At 48.7% G+C, this 18,398-nt stretch overlaps 1 protein-coding gene across 3 annotated transcripts in view; it reads left to right on the top strand.

Moving 5' to 3' along the window:
- The window catches only part of CDC27 (cell division cycle 27), a 623,340-nt gene that overhangs the window by 263,003 nt on the left and 341,939 nt on the right, over window positions 1-18,398 (top strand). For all 3 annotated transcript variants that reach the window (XM_069238052.1, XM_069238050.1, XM_069238051.1), the window contains exon 11: window positions 3,771-3,975. In XM_069238052.1, the coding sequence (XP_069094153.1) occupies window positions 3,771-3,975 (205 nt within the window). The remainder of the gene's footprint in view (window positions 1-3,770; window positions 3,976-18,398) is intronic.

Genomic DNA, 18,398 nt, shown 5'->3' with positions numbered 1-18,398 from the left:
CCTGGAAAGTTGCTTTCCTAGTGACCATTACTTCATTACGAAGAGTTAGTGCAATACAAGCATTCACTCTTGAAGAACCTTTTTTCCAAGTACACAAACATAAAGTTGTACTTAGAACTAATCCAAAATTTCTGCCAAAAGTTGTATCACCTTTTCACAAAAACCAAACAGTGGAGTTGCCAGTCGTCTTCCCACAGACAGATTCAATTGCAGAAAGAGCCCTTCACACTCTTGACCTTAAAAGAGCTCTAATGTATTGTGGATAGAGGTAAAGAATTCATAAAAACGAAACAGCTTTTTGTTGCCTTTCAACAACCACATAAAGGGAATCCTATCTCTAAACAAGGATTAGCAAGATGGATTGTTAAATGTATACAAACATGTTGCATTAAGGCAAAAAGACAACTCTTAAGCACACCTAAAGCACATTCCACTAGGGCAAACATGTGTATCTACGGCTTTTTTCGGAAACATACTAATGGCAGACATATGTAAAGCTGCCACATGGTCTACACCACATACATTTACAAAGTATTACTGTGGAGATGTATTTTCAAAGCAACAGGCCAATGTTGGTCAAGCTGTCGTAAGAACATTATTTCAAACAACTCCTACAGGCTAGCCACCTCCTTTTTCTGGGAGAGTAACTGCTTTGTAGTCTATGCATAGCATGTGTATTTGCAGCTACACATGCCATCGAACAGAAAATGTCACTTACCCAGTGTACGTCTATTTGTGGCATGTAGTGCTGCAGATTCACATGCACCCTCCCTCTTCCCCAGAAGCCTGTAGTCCTTGAAGTTTTTCTAATTTGTACATATGTATGTACATTTACATGGACATCTAGATTTACTTACTATTTCTATCCATCATTTATATTATTACACTCGATCACTCCTTCCTACACCCTTTTGCGAGAAAGCAATCTAACAACTGAGTTGATGCCCGTGTGACTGTAGTGGTATTGGGTGAGCTTTCTATGTCTCCTAGATAAGCCTTGGCTGCTCATCCACAGCTACCATATTAGGTCTCCAAACTTTGGAGCTGAAACCCGTGGGTGAAAAATATTCCAGCTACCAAGGAGTCTTCGGACATAAGGCCCATACTAGAAGTAATGTACGCTAAACAGCGCAGAATCCACATCCGCAAGGACACTGGAAGGATTATTGCTTCTCCTTCAACCAAGAGAAAGTTAACTTTCTAAGAGACTTTAGAAGCGGGGCCTCCACCTGTTAAAATATTTAATCATAAGAGACACACTGCACCTGCAGTCCCCAGGCCTCAGAGAAACCGACCCCCTGTGCTTCTACGTTCAGCAGGCGGCCCTCCCCCTGTTTGACCGGTGGTGTGCCCGAGACACCCCCATAACCCCCCCGACCTTCCCTGCAGCCTCTGAGTGACCCCAAGGTCTCCTCATAGACTGGCATTGAAAACCCGACATCCTCTTTGCACCTTGCATGCAGCCGCCCCTGTGCCGCTGAGGGTGTGTGTTTGGTATTTACTTGTGGCCCTTCAGTGCTCTTCTAATCCCCCGGTCTGCCTTCCAAGCTGCGGCTTCTTACCTGATTCAGAGTACCCTCTGTCTCCAAAGGAGCCCACGTTAAAATTGCTCAACTTCGAGCTCTGCACCCGGCTGACCCATTGTGTTGCTGGTGGTGTGTGTTTGGGGTTAACTTGAACCCCAACCACTGGTCTTCTTAAAACCCAGAGACTGAAACTGTAAGTGTTGTACTTACCTGTAAAACGATCCAACACTTCTTCCCCCCTGAAGCTGTGTCCGAAAATTGTTGTGTCCATTTTTAAAATAGCTTTTTGCCAGTAATACAAAAACTGTACTACTTACCTATTTCAAAGTACTATTGATACCTGTGTGAAATACGAAACTTTTAAGGTACTTAACTGCAACTTGAATCTTATGGTTCTAAAAATAAATTAAGAAAATATATTTTTGCGCTATAAAAAACATTGGTCTGGAGTTAAGTCTTGGAGTAGCTCCTTCTTTTGTCTGTGTGTGTACAATAAATGCTTTGTTCTACCCCCTGATAAGCCTAACTGCTCGACCACACTACCACAGTCAAGCATTAGTATTATCTACTTTACTCTCTGTTAAGCCTCTGGGGAACCCCTGGACTCTGTGCACACTGTACCCTACTTTGATATAGTATATTCAGAGCCAGCTTCCTACAACAGGTTTTCTTTCTTAAGGAATCCGCTGCTGGTTTTCTGGCAGTCTTTATTTTCTTCCTTTCCTCCTTTCGGGTGGTTTGGGGGAAATCCAGTGTTTTTCTGCTGCATTCCTGGTTGCAAGGGGAGTTTGGGGGGGAGGGGGGGCACTGTGTTACTTACCTTTGTGGTTTTCTAGTACTCCCTGCGACACATTTTACTTACCTAGGTAGGGGTACCTTGTGTGCATTCAATTATTTTAGTATATGCTTCGTGCTCCCCCTAGGGTCACCATTGGTTACTACTGTTTGCACTGTTTTCTAACCTTTTCTATGCCTATTTCTGATTGCTAATGCATATTTAGTGTATTACATTCTAAGTGTGGGTCACCTGTCAAGTATTTTGTGGTGATTTATGCCAAAAGTAAAGTACCTTTATTTTTGTACAACTGAGTGTTTTCTTTCATGTGTGTAAGTGCTGTGTGATTACAGTGGTATTGCATTAGCTTTGCATGTCTCCTAGATAAGCCTTGACTGCTCATCCACAGCTGCCTGTAGAGAGCCTGGCTTCTAGACACTGCCTACACTTCACTAAGAGGGAATACCTGGACTTGGTATAAGGTGTATGTACTTTAGGTAACCACCACACACCAGGCCAGCTTCCTACAATTGATAATGTATTCATTATTTTCTCTGCAGCTGAGATCCAGCAATGCCTGCCAGTTAGCTGACCCTATGCATCAGCGCATTTTGCTGAAACGACAAGCTTTCTCTGTTTCTAGTCTCCCCAAAATTAAAATCGGTTCATGTCCCATCTAAGATCTCTTGATCAGCTATTGACATTCAGGAAACTGTTGAAGATTTTGCCAGATTGGCCATTTCTCCTAATTTGTTTTTCCTCGGGGTTGAGTTGTGTTTAGCACCAGAACACCTTTTAGGTATATCCGTTCTCTAAAATTTTAAATCCAAACAGCCCGACCTTCCTATTGAAGTCACTGGAATAGTAGCAAGGCTTTAGTCACAAGACCTTAGTTTTTTTTTTTTTTTTTTTAATCAGACCATCAATTAACTCTGACAAACTCTCACTCTGCTGCGTGATGGGATTGTGGTGGTACAATGCAGCTTTACAGTGACAGCACAGGTTTTATTTCTGTATGCTGACTTGTATGCTTGTGACACCTATTTGTTGTCTTCACTAAAAGATTAAAGAAAATAATATCTGAGAATAGCAGAGCTGCTATGTTTATGAATCCACTGTAGATATGTATTTTTTTTTATCATATTGCTGTTTAAAGTTTTTTAAAAAGTAAAAAAACATAAACCAAAATGGTGTCTGTTTATAGGCATCTCAAGTTTTGTGTTGGAAAGTTTTTTTTATCTTAGCTTTTAAAAGTTCTCTGGTATCCTGTGATGGTCAAGACAATTCAGTGGCTGAGAAAGTAATGAAAATACCTTTGACAGAGAACTGGTGTTACAGGTAAGAAACCTTTTACACTGCATTCTGTAAGACACATTTTAGGAGGAAAGCGTTCTGCACAGGGCCCAAGAAGGCTAAATATTCAAAGATATTACATAGCAAATAACAGCCTTTTTATCCTCAATTTGCAGGAAAACAGCAAGAAGTTAAAAATGAAGTTCCCTCCAAAAATTGCAAACAGAAAGACGAAAAAACAAATAAATAAAGGTGGTTTAAATCAGCCTAATTTGGACAGCCTAGAAATTTCAAAACTGGACTCGTCCATCATATCCGAAGGAAAAATGTCTATGGTCACTCCTCAGATTCAAGCATTCACGATCCAGAAAGCAGCTGCAGGTGTGTATGTTGCAGGCACAAGTGGTTATGAATAAATTTGCTATCAAGTGCAGACTCATCTTAAGCATCACAATAATGATGCTGTTTGTAGAATGGCCTACCTGTGTGGCCATTTAACTTTTGGTTTTCATTGTGTACTGCAGAAGGTTGAAAATCTTCCACCATCCATCGTAAAGAGGCTTAATTTCAGTGTGTTCTAAAGCACGTTGCCACTCAGTGAGATACTTGTTGCACATTTGACACATTTTCACTGCTTTGGGGTTCGCTCCTGCACTGGAGTTCGGTTCCTTTAGGTCCTGGGGGCTGCGGGTGCAGTGTTGGTTCCAGGCGTGGGGTCCCTTGTTACAGGCAGTCGCAGTCAGGGGGAGCCTCTGGATTTCCTCTGCAGGCGTCGCTGTGGAGGCTCAAGGGGGTTGTCTCTGGCTACTCACGGGCTCACAGTCGTCGGGTAGTCCTCCCTGTAGTGTTGGTTTTCCGCAGGTCGAGCCGGGGGCGTTGGGTGCAGAGTGGAAAGGCTCACGCTTCCGGCAGGAAACGTGGAGTCTTTAAAGTTGTTTCTTTGTTGCAAGAAAGTTGCAGATTGTTGAACAGGGCCGCTGTTCACGGGAATTTCTTGGTCCTTGGTTGCAGGGCAGTCCTCTGAGGCTTCAGAGGTCGCTGGTCCCTGTTGGATGCATCGCTGTTGCAGTTTTCTTTGAAGTTGCGAGACAGGCCGGTAGGGCTGGGGCCAAAGCAGTTGTCGTCTCAGTCTTCTCTGCAGAGCTTCAGGTCAGCAGCCCTTCTTCTTGTTAAGGTTGCAGGAATCTGATTTACTGACTTTAGGGGTGTGTTTAGATCTGGGAGGGGAGTATGGGAGATGGTTACCCCCCTTACTTTTTGCCTAGTGTTAATGACAGCTTTGATTGGAAGTTTGCTGGTACCCTGCTAACCAGGCCCCAGCACAACTGTTCTTTCCCAAAACTGTATCTTTGTTACCCAATTGGCACAGCCCTGGCACACAGTTAAGTGCCTAGTAAAAGGTACCCCTGGTTCCAAGGGCCCTGTGGCCAGGGAAGGTCCCTAATGGCTGCCACATGCATTTTGCCACCTAAGGGACCCCTCACTCTGTACATGCACACTGCCTTGCAGCTTGTATGTGCTGGTGGGGAGAAAAAAAAACTCAACATGACACTCCCCTCAGAGTGCCATGCCCACAAACCACTGCCTCTGACATAGGTAAGTCACCACTCTTGTAGGTCTTCCAGCTCTAAGGCAGGGTGCACTATACCACAGATGAGGGAATAGCTGCATGAGCATTATGCCCCTACAATGTCTAAGTCAGTTCTTAGACATTGTAAGTGCAGGGTAGTATATGGTCTGGGAGTTCAATATTACAAACTCCACAGTTCCAATATGGCTACACTGAATACGGGGAAATTGGGTATCAAAATTCTCAGCACAATAAATCCCCAATGATGCCAGTGTAGGAGTTCTTGAAAAATGCACAGAGGGCATCTTAGAGATGACCCCTGTATGTCAGCCAGCCTGGTAGTGTAGGACCGACTGGTCTCTGCCAGCCTGCTGCTTCCAGACAAGTTTCTGGCCACATGAGTTGAGTGCCTTTGTGCACTCTGTGGTCCGAAACAAAGCCTGTCCTAGGTGGAGGTGCTTCACACCTCCCCCTGCAGGAACTGTAACACCTGGCGGTGAACCTCAAAGCCTCGTGTTACAGCGCCCCAGGGTACTCTAGCTGGTGGAGTTGCAGACAAGCCCCCACTTTTGGCGGCAGGTCTAGAGGGATAATGAGAACAAGGAGTTACCCCCTCAGCCAGGACCACCCCTAAAGTGTCCAGAGCTGAAGTGACCCCCTCCTTGAAAAATCCTCCATCTTGCTTTGGAGGAGTAGGACCGATAGGGATGTGCCCCCTCACCTGAGGGAGTGGGCACAAGGAGGGTGTTGCCACCCTCAAGGACAGTAGCCATTGGGGAACTGCCCCCTGACCCTAGCACACCCCTAAATTCATTATTTAGGGGCGACCCTGAACCCAGCTCTTCAGATTCCTGAGAACCTCAAGAAAGAATAAGGACTGCTGAGCTGAAAGCCCCGCGGGGAAGAGGAGACAACAACTGACTCGGCCCCAGCCCTGCCGGCCTGTCTCCTGCTTCAAAAAGCTGCAAAAGAAGAAGCAACACGTAATACAGGACCAGCGACCCCTGAAAAGCCTCCATGGGACTGCCTGCACTACGGAGGACCAATAAACTCCTGTGGACAGCAGATCTGTCCAACAAGAAGGAAAAGAAACCATCTTTAAAAGACTCACCTCATTCCAGAAGCGTGAGTCCAAACTATTCCGCATCAGACACCCCTGGCCCGTGTCGATTCCGACCAAGTATACACCTTGGGCTGACCTCTCCACGATGATGCCTGCAGAGTGTATCCCGAGGATCCCTCTGACCGCGACTGCCCGGGACGAAGATATCAGATACCTGGAGAAGCACTGCACCCAAAGCCCCCAGACTCGAGAGAAACCGACCACCGGTGCAGCAGTGACTACTAGGCGGTCAGTCTGTGATTTGCCCAAGAAGCCCCACCCCCTGCCCTACCTGTAGCACCAAAGTAACCCCCGAGCCTGCACATTGAGCTCCATTGCGAACCCAATGCCCTGTTTGCACCCTGCACCCGGCCGCCCCAGTGCCGCTGAGGGTGCGTATTTGGTGCCTACTTGGGCCCCCCCCCAGTGCTCCTCTAAACCACCCTGGTCTGCCCTCCGACAACACAGGTACTTAAGCAGACCAGAACCGGAGTACCCCCTGTCTCTATAGGCGCCCATGTTATTTTGGCTCCTGTTTGACCTCTACACCTAACCGGCCCTGTGTTGCGGGTGCTGGGTGTTTGGGGTTATCTTGAACCCCTAACGGTGGGCTACCTATGCCCTGGAGACTGAACCTGTAAGTTTGTTACTTACCTCAAAAACTGTAACATGCCGCCCCCCCCCCCCCCCTCCTTGCCCCCCACTTTGAAGATAGCTTTTTGCCATTTTAAAGAAAACTGTGTACATTGTTGAATCTTGTGGTTCTAGAAATAAATTAAGAAGGATTCTTTTTTTCTATATAAAAACCTATTGGTTGGTCTGGTGTTAAGTCATTGAGTGTGTGTTTTCACTTATTGACTGTGTGTGTACAACACATGTTTAACATTACCCTCTGATTAGCCTAACTGCTCCACCACACTAGCACAAATATAGCATTAGTATTATCTATTATTTCCTCTGTCAAGCCTCTTGGGGAACCTTGGACTCTGTGCACACAATATCTCATTTGATATAGTATATACAGAGCCATCTTCCTACAACTCCCCTTTCCTTTGTCCAGTTTCGCGCTAGAGCCGGTACTGGGGGGTCCCTGAACCGGTGTAGACTGGATTATGCAAGAAGGGCACCATCTGTGCCCTTCAAAGCATTTCCAGAGGCTCTGGGAGGATACTCCTCCCATGCCTGTAACACCTATTTGCAAAGGGAGAGGGGTGTAAGGCCCTTCTCCCAAAGGAAATGCTTTGTTCTGCCTTCCTTGGATTGCGGTGCTCAAGCCACAGGAGGGCAGAAGCCTGTCTGTGAGGTGGTAGCAGCTGGGGCTGCCTGGAAAACCTCAGAAGGCTGGTATGGCAGTACTGGGGTGCACTGTGGAGCCCCCAGAGTGCATGGGATTGTGCAACTAATACTGGAATCAGTATTGGGGTACAATTCCCAGTTGTTAGACACCTTACGTAGACCTGTTCGGAGTTACCATTGTGAAGCTGGACATAGGTATTGACCTATGTCCAGTGCACACTTAAAATGGCATCCCCGCACTCCCAAGGTCTGGGAAAATGGGCCTGGATGACGTGGGCCACAGCTGCTAGTGAAGGGGTGCCCTCACATACTGGTACTTTGCTCCCAGATTTCAGGGTCTGAAGGCCTGACACATAGGTGAGTGCAGTGAAAATGGCTGTGAAATAGTGCATGTACTATTTCACACAGGCTGCAATGGCAGTCCTGTAGGAGTCTTTGCATGGGCTCCCTATGGGTGGCAAAAGTAATGTTGCAGCCCATTCGGATAAACTGGAACCCCAATGCCCTGGGTACCTAGATACCATATACTTGGGACTTGAGAGGTGACCAGTATGCCAATCTGGAGTGAAATTTGGAACCAGAGAGAGCAAGAGCACTGGGGTCTTGGTTAGCAGGACTCCAGTGACACAGTCTAGCATACTTACAAAAACAGTGAAACATACTGACAATTAGGCCACAAACCATAAGCACTGGGATCCTGACTAGCTGGATCCCAGTGACACAATCAAATCACACAAACAGGCCAAAAATGGTGGTAACCATGCTAGAAAGAAGCTACTTTCTCACAATGCCTCTACAATGTCTTAAGTCCATTCTTAGACATTGTAAGTCCAGTGTGGCCATATTAAGTATATGGTCTGGGAGTTTGTCAAAACGAACTCCACAGTTCCATAATGGCTAAACTGAATACTGGGAAGTTTGGTATCAAACTTCTCAGCACAATAAACCCCCACTGATGCCAGTGAGGGATTTATTTTAAATAAAATGCACACAGAGGGCATCTTAGAGATGCCCCCTGTATTTTACCACATGCTCTAGTGTAGGACTGACTGGTCTGTGCCAGGCTGCCACTAGTAGATGAGTTTCTAACCCCCATGGGGTGAGGGCCTTTGTGCTCTCTGAGACCAGAAACAAAGCCTGCTCTGGTTGGAGGCGTCTCAACGTCTCCATTCCCCTAGCCCCCTCTCCACCCCCCCCCCCCCCTTTCCATATCCCCCCTTGCTGGAACTGTAACACCATGTGGTGAGTGTAGGAAGTTGCCTCTGTATATCCTATTTCAAAGTAAGAAATAGCATGCACAGAGTCCAAGGGTTCCCCTTAGAGGTAAGATAGTGGCAAAAAGAGATAATTCTAATGCTCTATTTTGTGGTAGTGTGGCCGAACAGTAGGCCTATCAGAGGGTAGTGTTAAGCATTTGTTGTACACACGCAGGCAATAAATGAGGAACACACACTCAAAGACTTACTCCAGGCCAATAGGTTTTTATATAGAAAAATCTCTTTTCTTAGTTTATTTTAAGAACCACAGGTTCAAGATTTACAAATAATACTTCAAATGAAAGGTATTTCACTCGGGTATTCTAGGAACTTTAATCACAATAGCATGTACAGTTTTGACAAAAATGGCGATAAGCTATTTTAAAAGTGGACACTGTGCAAAAATCAACAGTTCCTGGGGGAGGTAAGTAATTAAGTTCACAGGTAAGTAAAACACTTACAGGGTTCAAAGTTGGGTCCAAGGTAGCCCACGTTGGGGGTTCAAGGCAACCTCAAAGTTACCACACCAGCATCTCAGGGCCGGTCAGGTGCAGAGGTCAGAGAGGTGCCCAAAACACATAGGCTTCAATGGAAACAGGGGTGCCCCGGTTCCAGTCTGCCAGCAGGTAAGTACACGTGTCCTCGGAGGGCAGACCAGGGGGGTTTTGTAGGGCTCCGGCGGGGGGACACAAGCAGGCACAGGAAGTACACCCTCAGCAGCACAGGGGCGGCCGGGTGCAGAGTGCAAACAGGCATCGGGTTTTGTGTAGAAAGCAATGGGAAGACCCGGGGGGCTCTTCAACGATACAGGGGAGGCTTCTCGGGGTAGCCACCACCTGGGCTAGGCAGAGGGTCATCTGGGGGGTCGCTCCTGCACTGGAGTTCGGTTCCTTCAGGTCCTGGGGGCTCCGGGTGCAGTGTTGGTTCCAGGCATCGGGTCCCTTGTTACAGGTAGTCGCGGTCAGGGGGAGCCTCTGGATTTCTTATGCAGGCGCGTCTCTGTGGGGGCTGGGGGGGGGGGCAACTCTGGCTACTCATGGGCTTGCAGTCACCGGGGAGTCCTCCCTGTAGTATTAGTTTTCTGCAGGTCGAGCCGGGGGCGTCGGATGCAGAGTGGAAAGTCTCACGCTTCCGGCGGGAAACGTGGATTCTTTAAAGTTGCTTCTTTGTTGCAGAAAGTTGCAGTTTGTTGAACAGGGCCGCTGTTCTCGGGAGCTTCTTGGTCCTTTAGATGCAGGGCAGTCCTCTGAGGCTTCAGAGGTCGCTGGCCCCTGTTGGATGCGTCGCTGTTGCAGTTTTCGTCGAAGTAGGGAGACAGGCCGGTGGGGCTGGTCCGAAATCAGTTGTCGTCTCTGTCTTCACTGCAGGGCTTCAAGTCAGCAGTCCTTCTTTAGGTTGCAGGAATCTATCTTCCTTGGTTCTGGGGGGCCCTAAATACTGGATTTAGGGGTGTGTTTAGGTCTGGGAGGGCAGTAGCCAATGGCTACTGTCCTTGAGGGTGGCTACACCCTCTTTGTGCGTCCTCCCTGTGGGGAGGGGGACACATCCCTAATACTATTGGGGAAATCCTCCTTCTACAAGATGGAGGATTTCTAAAAGTAAGAGTTATCTCAGCTCAGGACACCTTGGGGGCTGTCCTGACTGGGTGGAGACTCCTCCTTGTTTTTCTCATTATCTCCACCAGCCTTGCCGCCAAAAGTGGGGGCAGTGGCCGGAGGGGTGGGCATCTCCACTAGCTATGGTGCCCTGTGGCGCTGTAACAAAGGGGGTGAGCCTTTGAGTCTCACCGCCAGGTGTTAACGTTCCTGCAGGGGGAGATGAGAAGCACCTCCACCCAGTACAGGCTTTGTTCCTGGCCACAGAGTGGCAAAGGCACTCTCCCCCTGTGGCCAGCAACATGTCTGGTGTGTGGCAGGCTGGCAGAAACTAGTCAGCCTACACTGGAAGTTGGGTATGTTTTCAGGGGGCATCTCTAAGATGCCCTCTGGGTGTATTGTGGCATCAGTGTGCATTTATTGTGCTGAGAAGTTTGATACCAAACTTCCCAGTTTTCAGTGTAGCCATTATGGTGCTGTGGAGTTCGTATTTGACAGACTCCCAGACCATATACTCTTATGGCTACCCTGCACTTACAATGTCTAAGGTTTTGCTTAGGCACTGTAGGGGCATAGTGCTCATGCACTTATGCCCTCACCTGTGGTATAGTGCACCCTGCCTTAGGGCTGTAAAGCCTGCTAGAGGGTTGACTTATCTATGCCATAGGCAGTGTGTGGTTGGCATGTCACCCTGAGGGGAGTGCCATGTCGACTTGGTCATTTTCTCCCCACCAGCACACACAAGCTGGGAAGCAGTGTGTATGTGCTGAGTGAGGGGTCCCTAGGGTGGCATAAGACATGCTGCAGCCCATAGAGACCTTCCCTGGCATCAGGGCCTTTGGTACCAGGGGTACCAGTTACAAGGGACTTCCCTGAGTGCCAGGGTTGTGCCAATTGTGGAGACAAAGGTACAGTTTAGGGAAAGAACACTGGTGCTGGGGCCTGGTTAGCAGGGTCCCAGCACACTTTCAAATCATAACTTAGCATCAGCAAAGGCAAAAAGTCATGGGGGTAACCATGCCAAGGAGGCATTTCCTTACAGTGAGCCTCAAAGGCTCAGGCCTCATGTTACAGTGCCCCAGGGCACTCCAGCTAGTGGAGATGCCCCCCTGCCACAGGCTCACACTTTTGGCGACCAGTTCGGTGGGAAACTGAAGAAAAAAAGAGGACTGACCAATTCAGCTGGGACCAACCCCGAAGGTGTCCAGACCTGAAGTGACTACCTCCCTGCACTATCCTCCATCATGGTTTGGAGGACAGGGACCAATAGGGATAGGAATGTGCCTCCTTCCCAGAGGGAGTGGACACAAGGAGGGTGTAGCCACCCTAAGGGACAGTAGCGATTGGCTTTTGCCCTCTGACCCCTGTAACACCCCTAAATCTTGTATTTAAGTGCTTCCCTGAAACCAGCTCACCAATTTCCTGGAGATGTACAAGAAGGACTGCTAAGCTGAAACCCCCAGCAGAGCATAAGGAAGACAACTGCTTTGGCCCCAGCCATACCGGCCTGTCTCCTGCTTCAAAGAACCTTCACAAAGACCAGCGATGCGACCAGCGGGCACAGCAACCTCTACCAACTTCAGAGGACTGCCCTGCACCCAAAAGGACCACGAACTCCAGAGGACAGCGGCTCTGTCTGAAGAAACCTACAGCTAAGGACTCCCACCTCACTCCAGATGCACGAGTCCCGTCCCCTGTGCACCTGATGACCACGGTCCATGTTTAGGTGGTCCACCCAGCAAGAGAGGGTCCCCAGGCGATTGCGAACAAGTGGGCCACCCTTGGTTGGCCTCTCCCCCTCGACGCAGACGCCTGCAAAGGGAATCGCAAGGACTCCCATGTCACGAGCGCCAGACAAAGCTATCCGATGCCTAAAGGAGACACTGCACCCGCAGCCCCCAGTCTTTGTAGAAACCGACCCCCGGTGCATCATTGTTCAGCAGGTGTCCCTCCTCCCTGTCCGACCGGTGGTGTGCCCGAGAACCCCCAACTCCGGCTACAGCCTCTGAGTGACCCCTGAGGTCTCCTCATAGACCAGCATTGGAAAACTGACGTCCTGTTTGCACACAACCGCCCCTGTCCCGCTGAGGGTGTGTGTTTGGTGCCTACTTGTCGTCCCTCCAGTGCTCTTCTAATTTGACCCCCGTCTGCCCTTTGAGTCACAGGTACTTACCTGCTGGCTGACCGGAGATTCCGAGTACCCCTGTCTCCATAGGAGCCCATGTTAAATTTGCTCAACTTTGACCTTTGCACCCCGCCGGCCCTGTGTTGCTGGTGGTGGGTGTTTTGGGTTAAGTTGAACCCCAACCAGTGGACTTCCTAAAACCCGGAGACTGAGACTGTGGGTGTTGTACTTACCTGTAAACAGATCTAATTTTTCTTCCCCCAGCAACTATTTGAAAAATGTACTGTGTCCTTTACTAAAACAGCTTTTTGCCAGTAATTCAAAAAATGTGTTACCTATTTCAAACAAAGTACTGTTGATACCTGTGTGAAATACTAAACTTTTAAGGTACTTACCTGCAACTTGAAACTTGTGGTTTTAAAAATAAACTAAGAAAATATATTTTTGCAATATAAAAAACATTGGTCTGGAATTAAGTCTTGGAGTGTGTGCTTTTTCTGGTGTGTGTGTGTGTGTGTGTGTGTACAACAAATGCCTTGTACTACCCTCTGATAAGCCTAACTGCTCGACCACACTACCACAAAAGAGACCATTAGTATGGTCTACTTTAACCTCTGTCAAGTCTCTGCGGAACACCTGAACTCTGTGCACACTATATATCCCTTTGATATAGTGTAGGAAGCTGGCTGTGTATATACTATATCAAAATGAGATACAGTGTGCACAGAGTCAAGGGGCTCCCCAAGAGCCTTGACAGAGGCAATATTAGATAATACCCAAGCTCTATTTGTGGTAGTGTGGTCGAGCAGTTAGGCTTATCAGAAGGTAGTGCTAATCTTTTGTTGTAGACACACAAGCAATAACTGAAAACACACACTCAATGACAACTCCAGGCCAATAGGTTTTCATATAGAAAAATAATATTTTGGTTATTTTTAGAACCACAAGATTCATTTAGCAGGTGAGTGCATTAAATGAAAGATACTTTGCATAGTAATAGTTTAGATTTTGAATAGGTTCAATATTGTACACCGTTTTCATTAAAATGGCAAAAAGCTATTTTAAAAGTGGACACTGTGCACTTTTCAACAGTTCCTGGGGCAGGTAAGTAGAGTACAGTTTCAGAGGTAAGTACCTCTCTTAGGGATTCTGTAAGGAAATGCCACCTTGGCATGGTTACCTCCTGACGTTTTGACTTTTGCTGATGCCAAGTTATGATTGAAAGTGTGCTGGGACCCTGCTAACCAGGCCCCAGCACCAGTGTTCTTTCCCTAAACTGTACCTTTGCTTCCACGATTGGCACAGCCCTGGCACTCAGATAAGTCTCTTGAAAATGGTACCCCTGGTACCAAGGGCCCTGTGGCCAGGGAAAGTCTCTAAGGGCTGCAGCATGTATTATGCTACCTTGGACCCCTCACTCAGCACATGCACGCTGCCTCACATCGGGGGAAAATGACCTAGTCGAAATGGCACTCCCCTCAGAGTGCCATGCCCACAACCCACTGCCTGTGGTATAGGTAAGTCACACCTCTAGCAGGACTTACAGCCCTAAGGCAGGGTGCACTATACCACAGTTGAGGGTATATCTGCATGAGCACTATGCCCCTACATTGTCTAAGCTAAATCTTAGACATTGTAAGTGCGGGTAGCCTGGGAGTTTGTCAAACACGAACTCCACAGTTCCATGGTGGCTACACTGAATTCTGGGAAGGTCTATAAGGGCTGCAGCATGTCTTATGCCACCCTGGGTACCCCTCACTCAGTACATGCACACTGCCTCACAGCTTGTGTGTGCTGGTGGGGAGATAATGACTAAGTCGACATGGCACTCACCTCAGAGTGCCATGCCAACCTCACACTGCCTGTGGCATAGGTAAGTCACCCCTCTAGCAGGCCTTACAGCCCTAAGGCAGGGTGCACTATACCACAGGTGTGGACATATGTGCATGAGCACTATGCCCCTACAGAGTCTAAGCAAAACCTTAGACATTGTAAGTGCAGGGTAGCCATAAGAGTACATGGTCTGGGAGTTTGTCAAACACGAACTCCACAGTTCCATAATGGCTACACTGAAATCTGGTAAGTTTGGTATCAAACTTCTCAGCACAATAAATGCACACTCATGCCAGTGTGGAATTTATTGTAAAATGCACCCAGAGGGCGTCTTGGAGATGCCCCCTGAATGCCAATCCGACTTCTAGTGTGGGGCTGACCAGTTTCTTCGAGCCTGCCACAACCAGACGAGTTGCTGGCCACATAGGGAGAGTGCCTTTGTCACTCCGTGGCCAGGAACAAAGCCTGTACTGGGTGGAGGTGCTTCTCACCTCCCCCTGCAGGAACTGTAACACCTGGCAGTGGAGATGCCCCTGCCCCTCCGGCCATTGCCCCCACTTTTGGCAGTAAGGCAGGAGGAGATAATGAGAAAAACAAGGAGGAGTCACCCACCAGTCAGGACAGCCCCTAAGGTGCCCTGAGCTGAGGTGACCCCTGTCTTTAGAAATCCTCCATCTTAGTTTTGGAGGATTCCCCCAATAGGATTAGGGATGTGCCTCTCCTCCTCTCAGGGAGGAGGCACAAAGAGGATGTAGCCACCCTCCAGGACCCTCCCAGACCTAAACACACCCCTAAATTCAGTATTTAGGGGCACCTAGGAACCCAGGAAATCAGATTCCTGCAACCTGAACTATGGACTGCTGACCTGAAAGCCCTACAGAGACAACAGAAGACAAGTGCTTTGGCCCCAGCCCTACCGGCCTGTCTCTTGATTTGAAAAACTGAAACAGCTACGTATCCAACAGGGACCAGCGACCTCCGAAGCCTCAGAGGACTGCCCTGAACCTAGGGACCAAGAAACTCCTGTGAGCAGCAGCTCTGCTCAACAAACAGCAACAAAATTGCAACTTTCAAAGACCTCACTCTTCCCGTCTGAAGTGTGAGACTTCACCCTCTGCACCCGACGACCCCGTCTCGAGCTCCAGAGAACCAACACCACAGGGAGGACTCCCAGGCGACTGCGACCTCGTGAGTAGCCGGAGACGACCCCCCTGGACCCCCACAGCGACGCATGCAGAGAGAATCCAGAGGCTCCCCCTGACCGCGACTGCCTGTAACAAGGCACCCGACGCCTGGACCAAGCACTGCACCTGCAGCCCCCAGGACTAGAAGGAACCGAACCTCCGTGCAGGAGTGACCCCCAAGCGACCCTCTGCCTAGCCCAGGTGGTTGCTGGCCCGATAAGCCCCCCCACCCCCCTTCCCTCCCAGTGCTCTACAAAACCCCCCTGGTCGGCCCCCGAGAATGCAGGTGCTTACCTGCTGGCAACTGGAACCGGAGCACCCCTGTTCTCCATAGGCACCTATGTGTTTAGGGCACCTCTTTGACCTCTGCACCTGACCGGCCCTGAGCTGCTGGTGTGGTCCCCAGCGATAGGCTGCCTATGCCCAGGAACTGAGACTTGTAAGTGTCTTACTTACCTCACAACCTAACCACTACTTACCTCCCCCAGGAACTGTAGATTTTTGCACTGTCTACTTTTAAAATAGCTTATTGCCATTTTAACAAAAACTGTATATGTTATTGCTCTATTTCAAAGTTCTTAACTTAGCTGTGTGGAGTACCTTGCGTTTTATGTATTTACTTCAAATCTTGAACTTGTGGTTCTAAAAATAAAGAAAATATATTTTTCTATATAAAAACTATTGGCCTGGAGTGTGTGTTCCTCATTTATTGGCTGTGTGTGTACAACAAATGCTTAACACTACCCTCTGATAAGCCTACTGCTCGACCACACTACCACAAAATAGAGCATTAGAATTATCAAATTTTGCCACTATCGTACGTCTAAGTGGAACCCTTGGACTCTGTGCACACTATCTCTTACTTTGAGATAGTATATACAGTGCCAACTTCCTACACAACTTCCTACAGATTCAATCTCCTGGGTATAGGTAGTCCACCGTTGGGGTTCAAGGCAACCCCAAACACCCAGCAACACAGGGCCGGTCAGGTACAGAGGTCAAACAGGAGCCACAATAATGTAGGCACCTATGGAGACAGGGGGCACTCTGGTTCCGGTCTGCTAGCAGGTAAGTACCTGCGTTCTCGAAGGGCAGACCCAGGGGGGTTTGGTGGAGTACTGGAGGGGCCCCAAGTGGGCACAAAAATCACACCCTCAGCAGCACGGGGCGGCTGGGTGCAGTGTGCCAACAGGGCATCGGGTTCTCAATAGAACTCTATCGAGAGACCCGGGGGTCACTTTGGTGCTGCAGGCAGGGCACTAGGGGGCCTCTCGGGCAAGCCACTGACTGAGCAAGGGTGAGGGCTGTCTGCTGGTCGTTGCTGCACCATTGGTTGGTTTCTCACAGGCCTGGGGGCTGCGGGTGCAGTGCTTCTTCCAGGCCTCTCATATCTTCGGCCCAAGCAGTCGCAGTCAGGGGGTCCTCTGAGTTCCCTCTGCAGTTATAGTGTGGGTGTGCAGCAATGTCAGTCCAGGATGGATACGTGATCGGTGTCGCTCGGGGAGGTCCTCTCTGGTTAGTTGGTTTCTCTGGACACCGGCTGGTGGAGTCTGATTCAGAGTGTTGGGGAATCACGCATCTTAAGTGAGGTGGGAGTTAGTTTAAAGATTGTTTCTTCCTTCTTGGATGGACAGGTCCACTGTCCGTGGGAGTTCTTGATCTTTCTTAGGTGTAGGAAAAAGCCATCTTGCCTGGCATGTTACCCCCATTTTTACTTGTGTGTCAGTTTGTTTTTGCTTGTGTCACTGAGATCCTGCTAGCCAGGACCCCAGTGCTCACAGTTTGTGGCCTATATGTGTTCCCTGTGTGGTGCCTAACTGTGTCACTGAGACTGTGCTAACCAGAAAATCAGTGCTTATGGGCTCTCAGCTTTTTAAATTGTCACTACAGGCTAGTGACCATTTTTACCAGTTCTCATTGGCACACTGGAACTCCCTTATAATTCCCTAGTATATGGTACCTAGGTACTCAGGGTATTGGAGTTCCAGGAGATCCCTATGGGCTGCAGCATTTCTTTTGCCAACCATAGGGAGCTCAGACAATTCTTACAGAGGACTGCCACTGCAGCCTGAGTGAAATAACGTCCACGTTATTTCACAGCCATTTTTCATTGCACTTAAGTAACTTATAAGTCACCTATATGTCTAACCCTCAGTTAGTGAAGATTAGGTGCAAAGTTACTAAGTGTGCGGGCATCCTGGCACTAGCCAAGGTGCCCCCACATTGTTCAGGGCAATTTCCCCGGACTTTGTGAGTGCGGGGACACCATTACACACGTGCACTACATATTGGTCAATCCCTATATGTAGCTTCACAATGGTAACTCCGAATATGGCCATGTAACATGTCTAAGATCATGGAATTGTACCCCCATGCCAAATCTGTTATTGGGGTGCCAATCCCATATATCCCTGGGGCTCCAGCATGGACCCCGGATACTGACAAACTAGCTCTCTGGTGTTTTCACTGCAGCTACCGCTGCTGCCAACCCAGACAGGCTTGTGCCCTCCTGGGCAGCCCAGTCCCAGGAAGGCAGAACAAAGGATTTCCTCTGAGAGAGGGTGTTACACCCTCTCCCTTCGGAAATAGTTGTTAAGGGCTAGGGAGGAGTAGCCTCCCCCAGCCTCTGAAAATGCTTTGAAGGACACAGATGGTGCCCTCCTTTCATAAGCCAGTCTACACATGTTCAGGGTTCCCCCAGCCCCTGCTCTGGTGCGAAACTGGACAAAGGAAAGTGGAGTGACCACTCCCCTGTCCATCACCACCCCAGGGGTGGTGCCCAGAGCTCCTCCAGTGTGTCCCAGACCTCTGCCATCTTGAATGCAGCTGTGTGAGGACACAAT

Source organism: Pleurodeles waltl, chromosome 6 (genome assembly GCF_031143425.1).
Source record: "Pleurodeles waltl isolate 20211129_DDA chromosome 6, aPleWal1.hap1.20221129, whole genome shotgun sequence".
NCBI lineage: Eukaryota > Metazoa > Chordata > Amphibia > Caudata > Salamandridae > Pleurodeles > Pleurodeles waltl.
The sequence above is the reverse complement of the archived record's forward strand: the minus strand, read 5'-3'. Positions and strand labels throughout refer to the sequence as shown.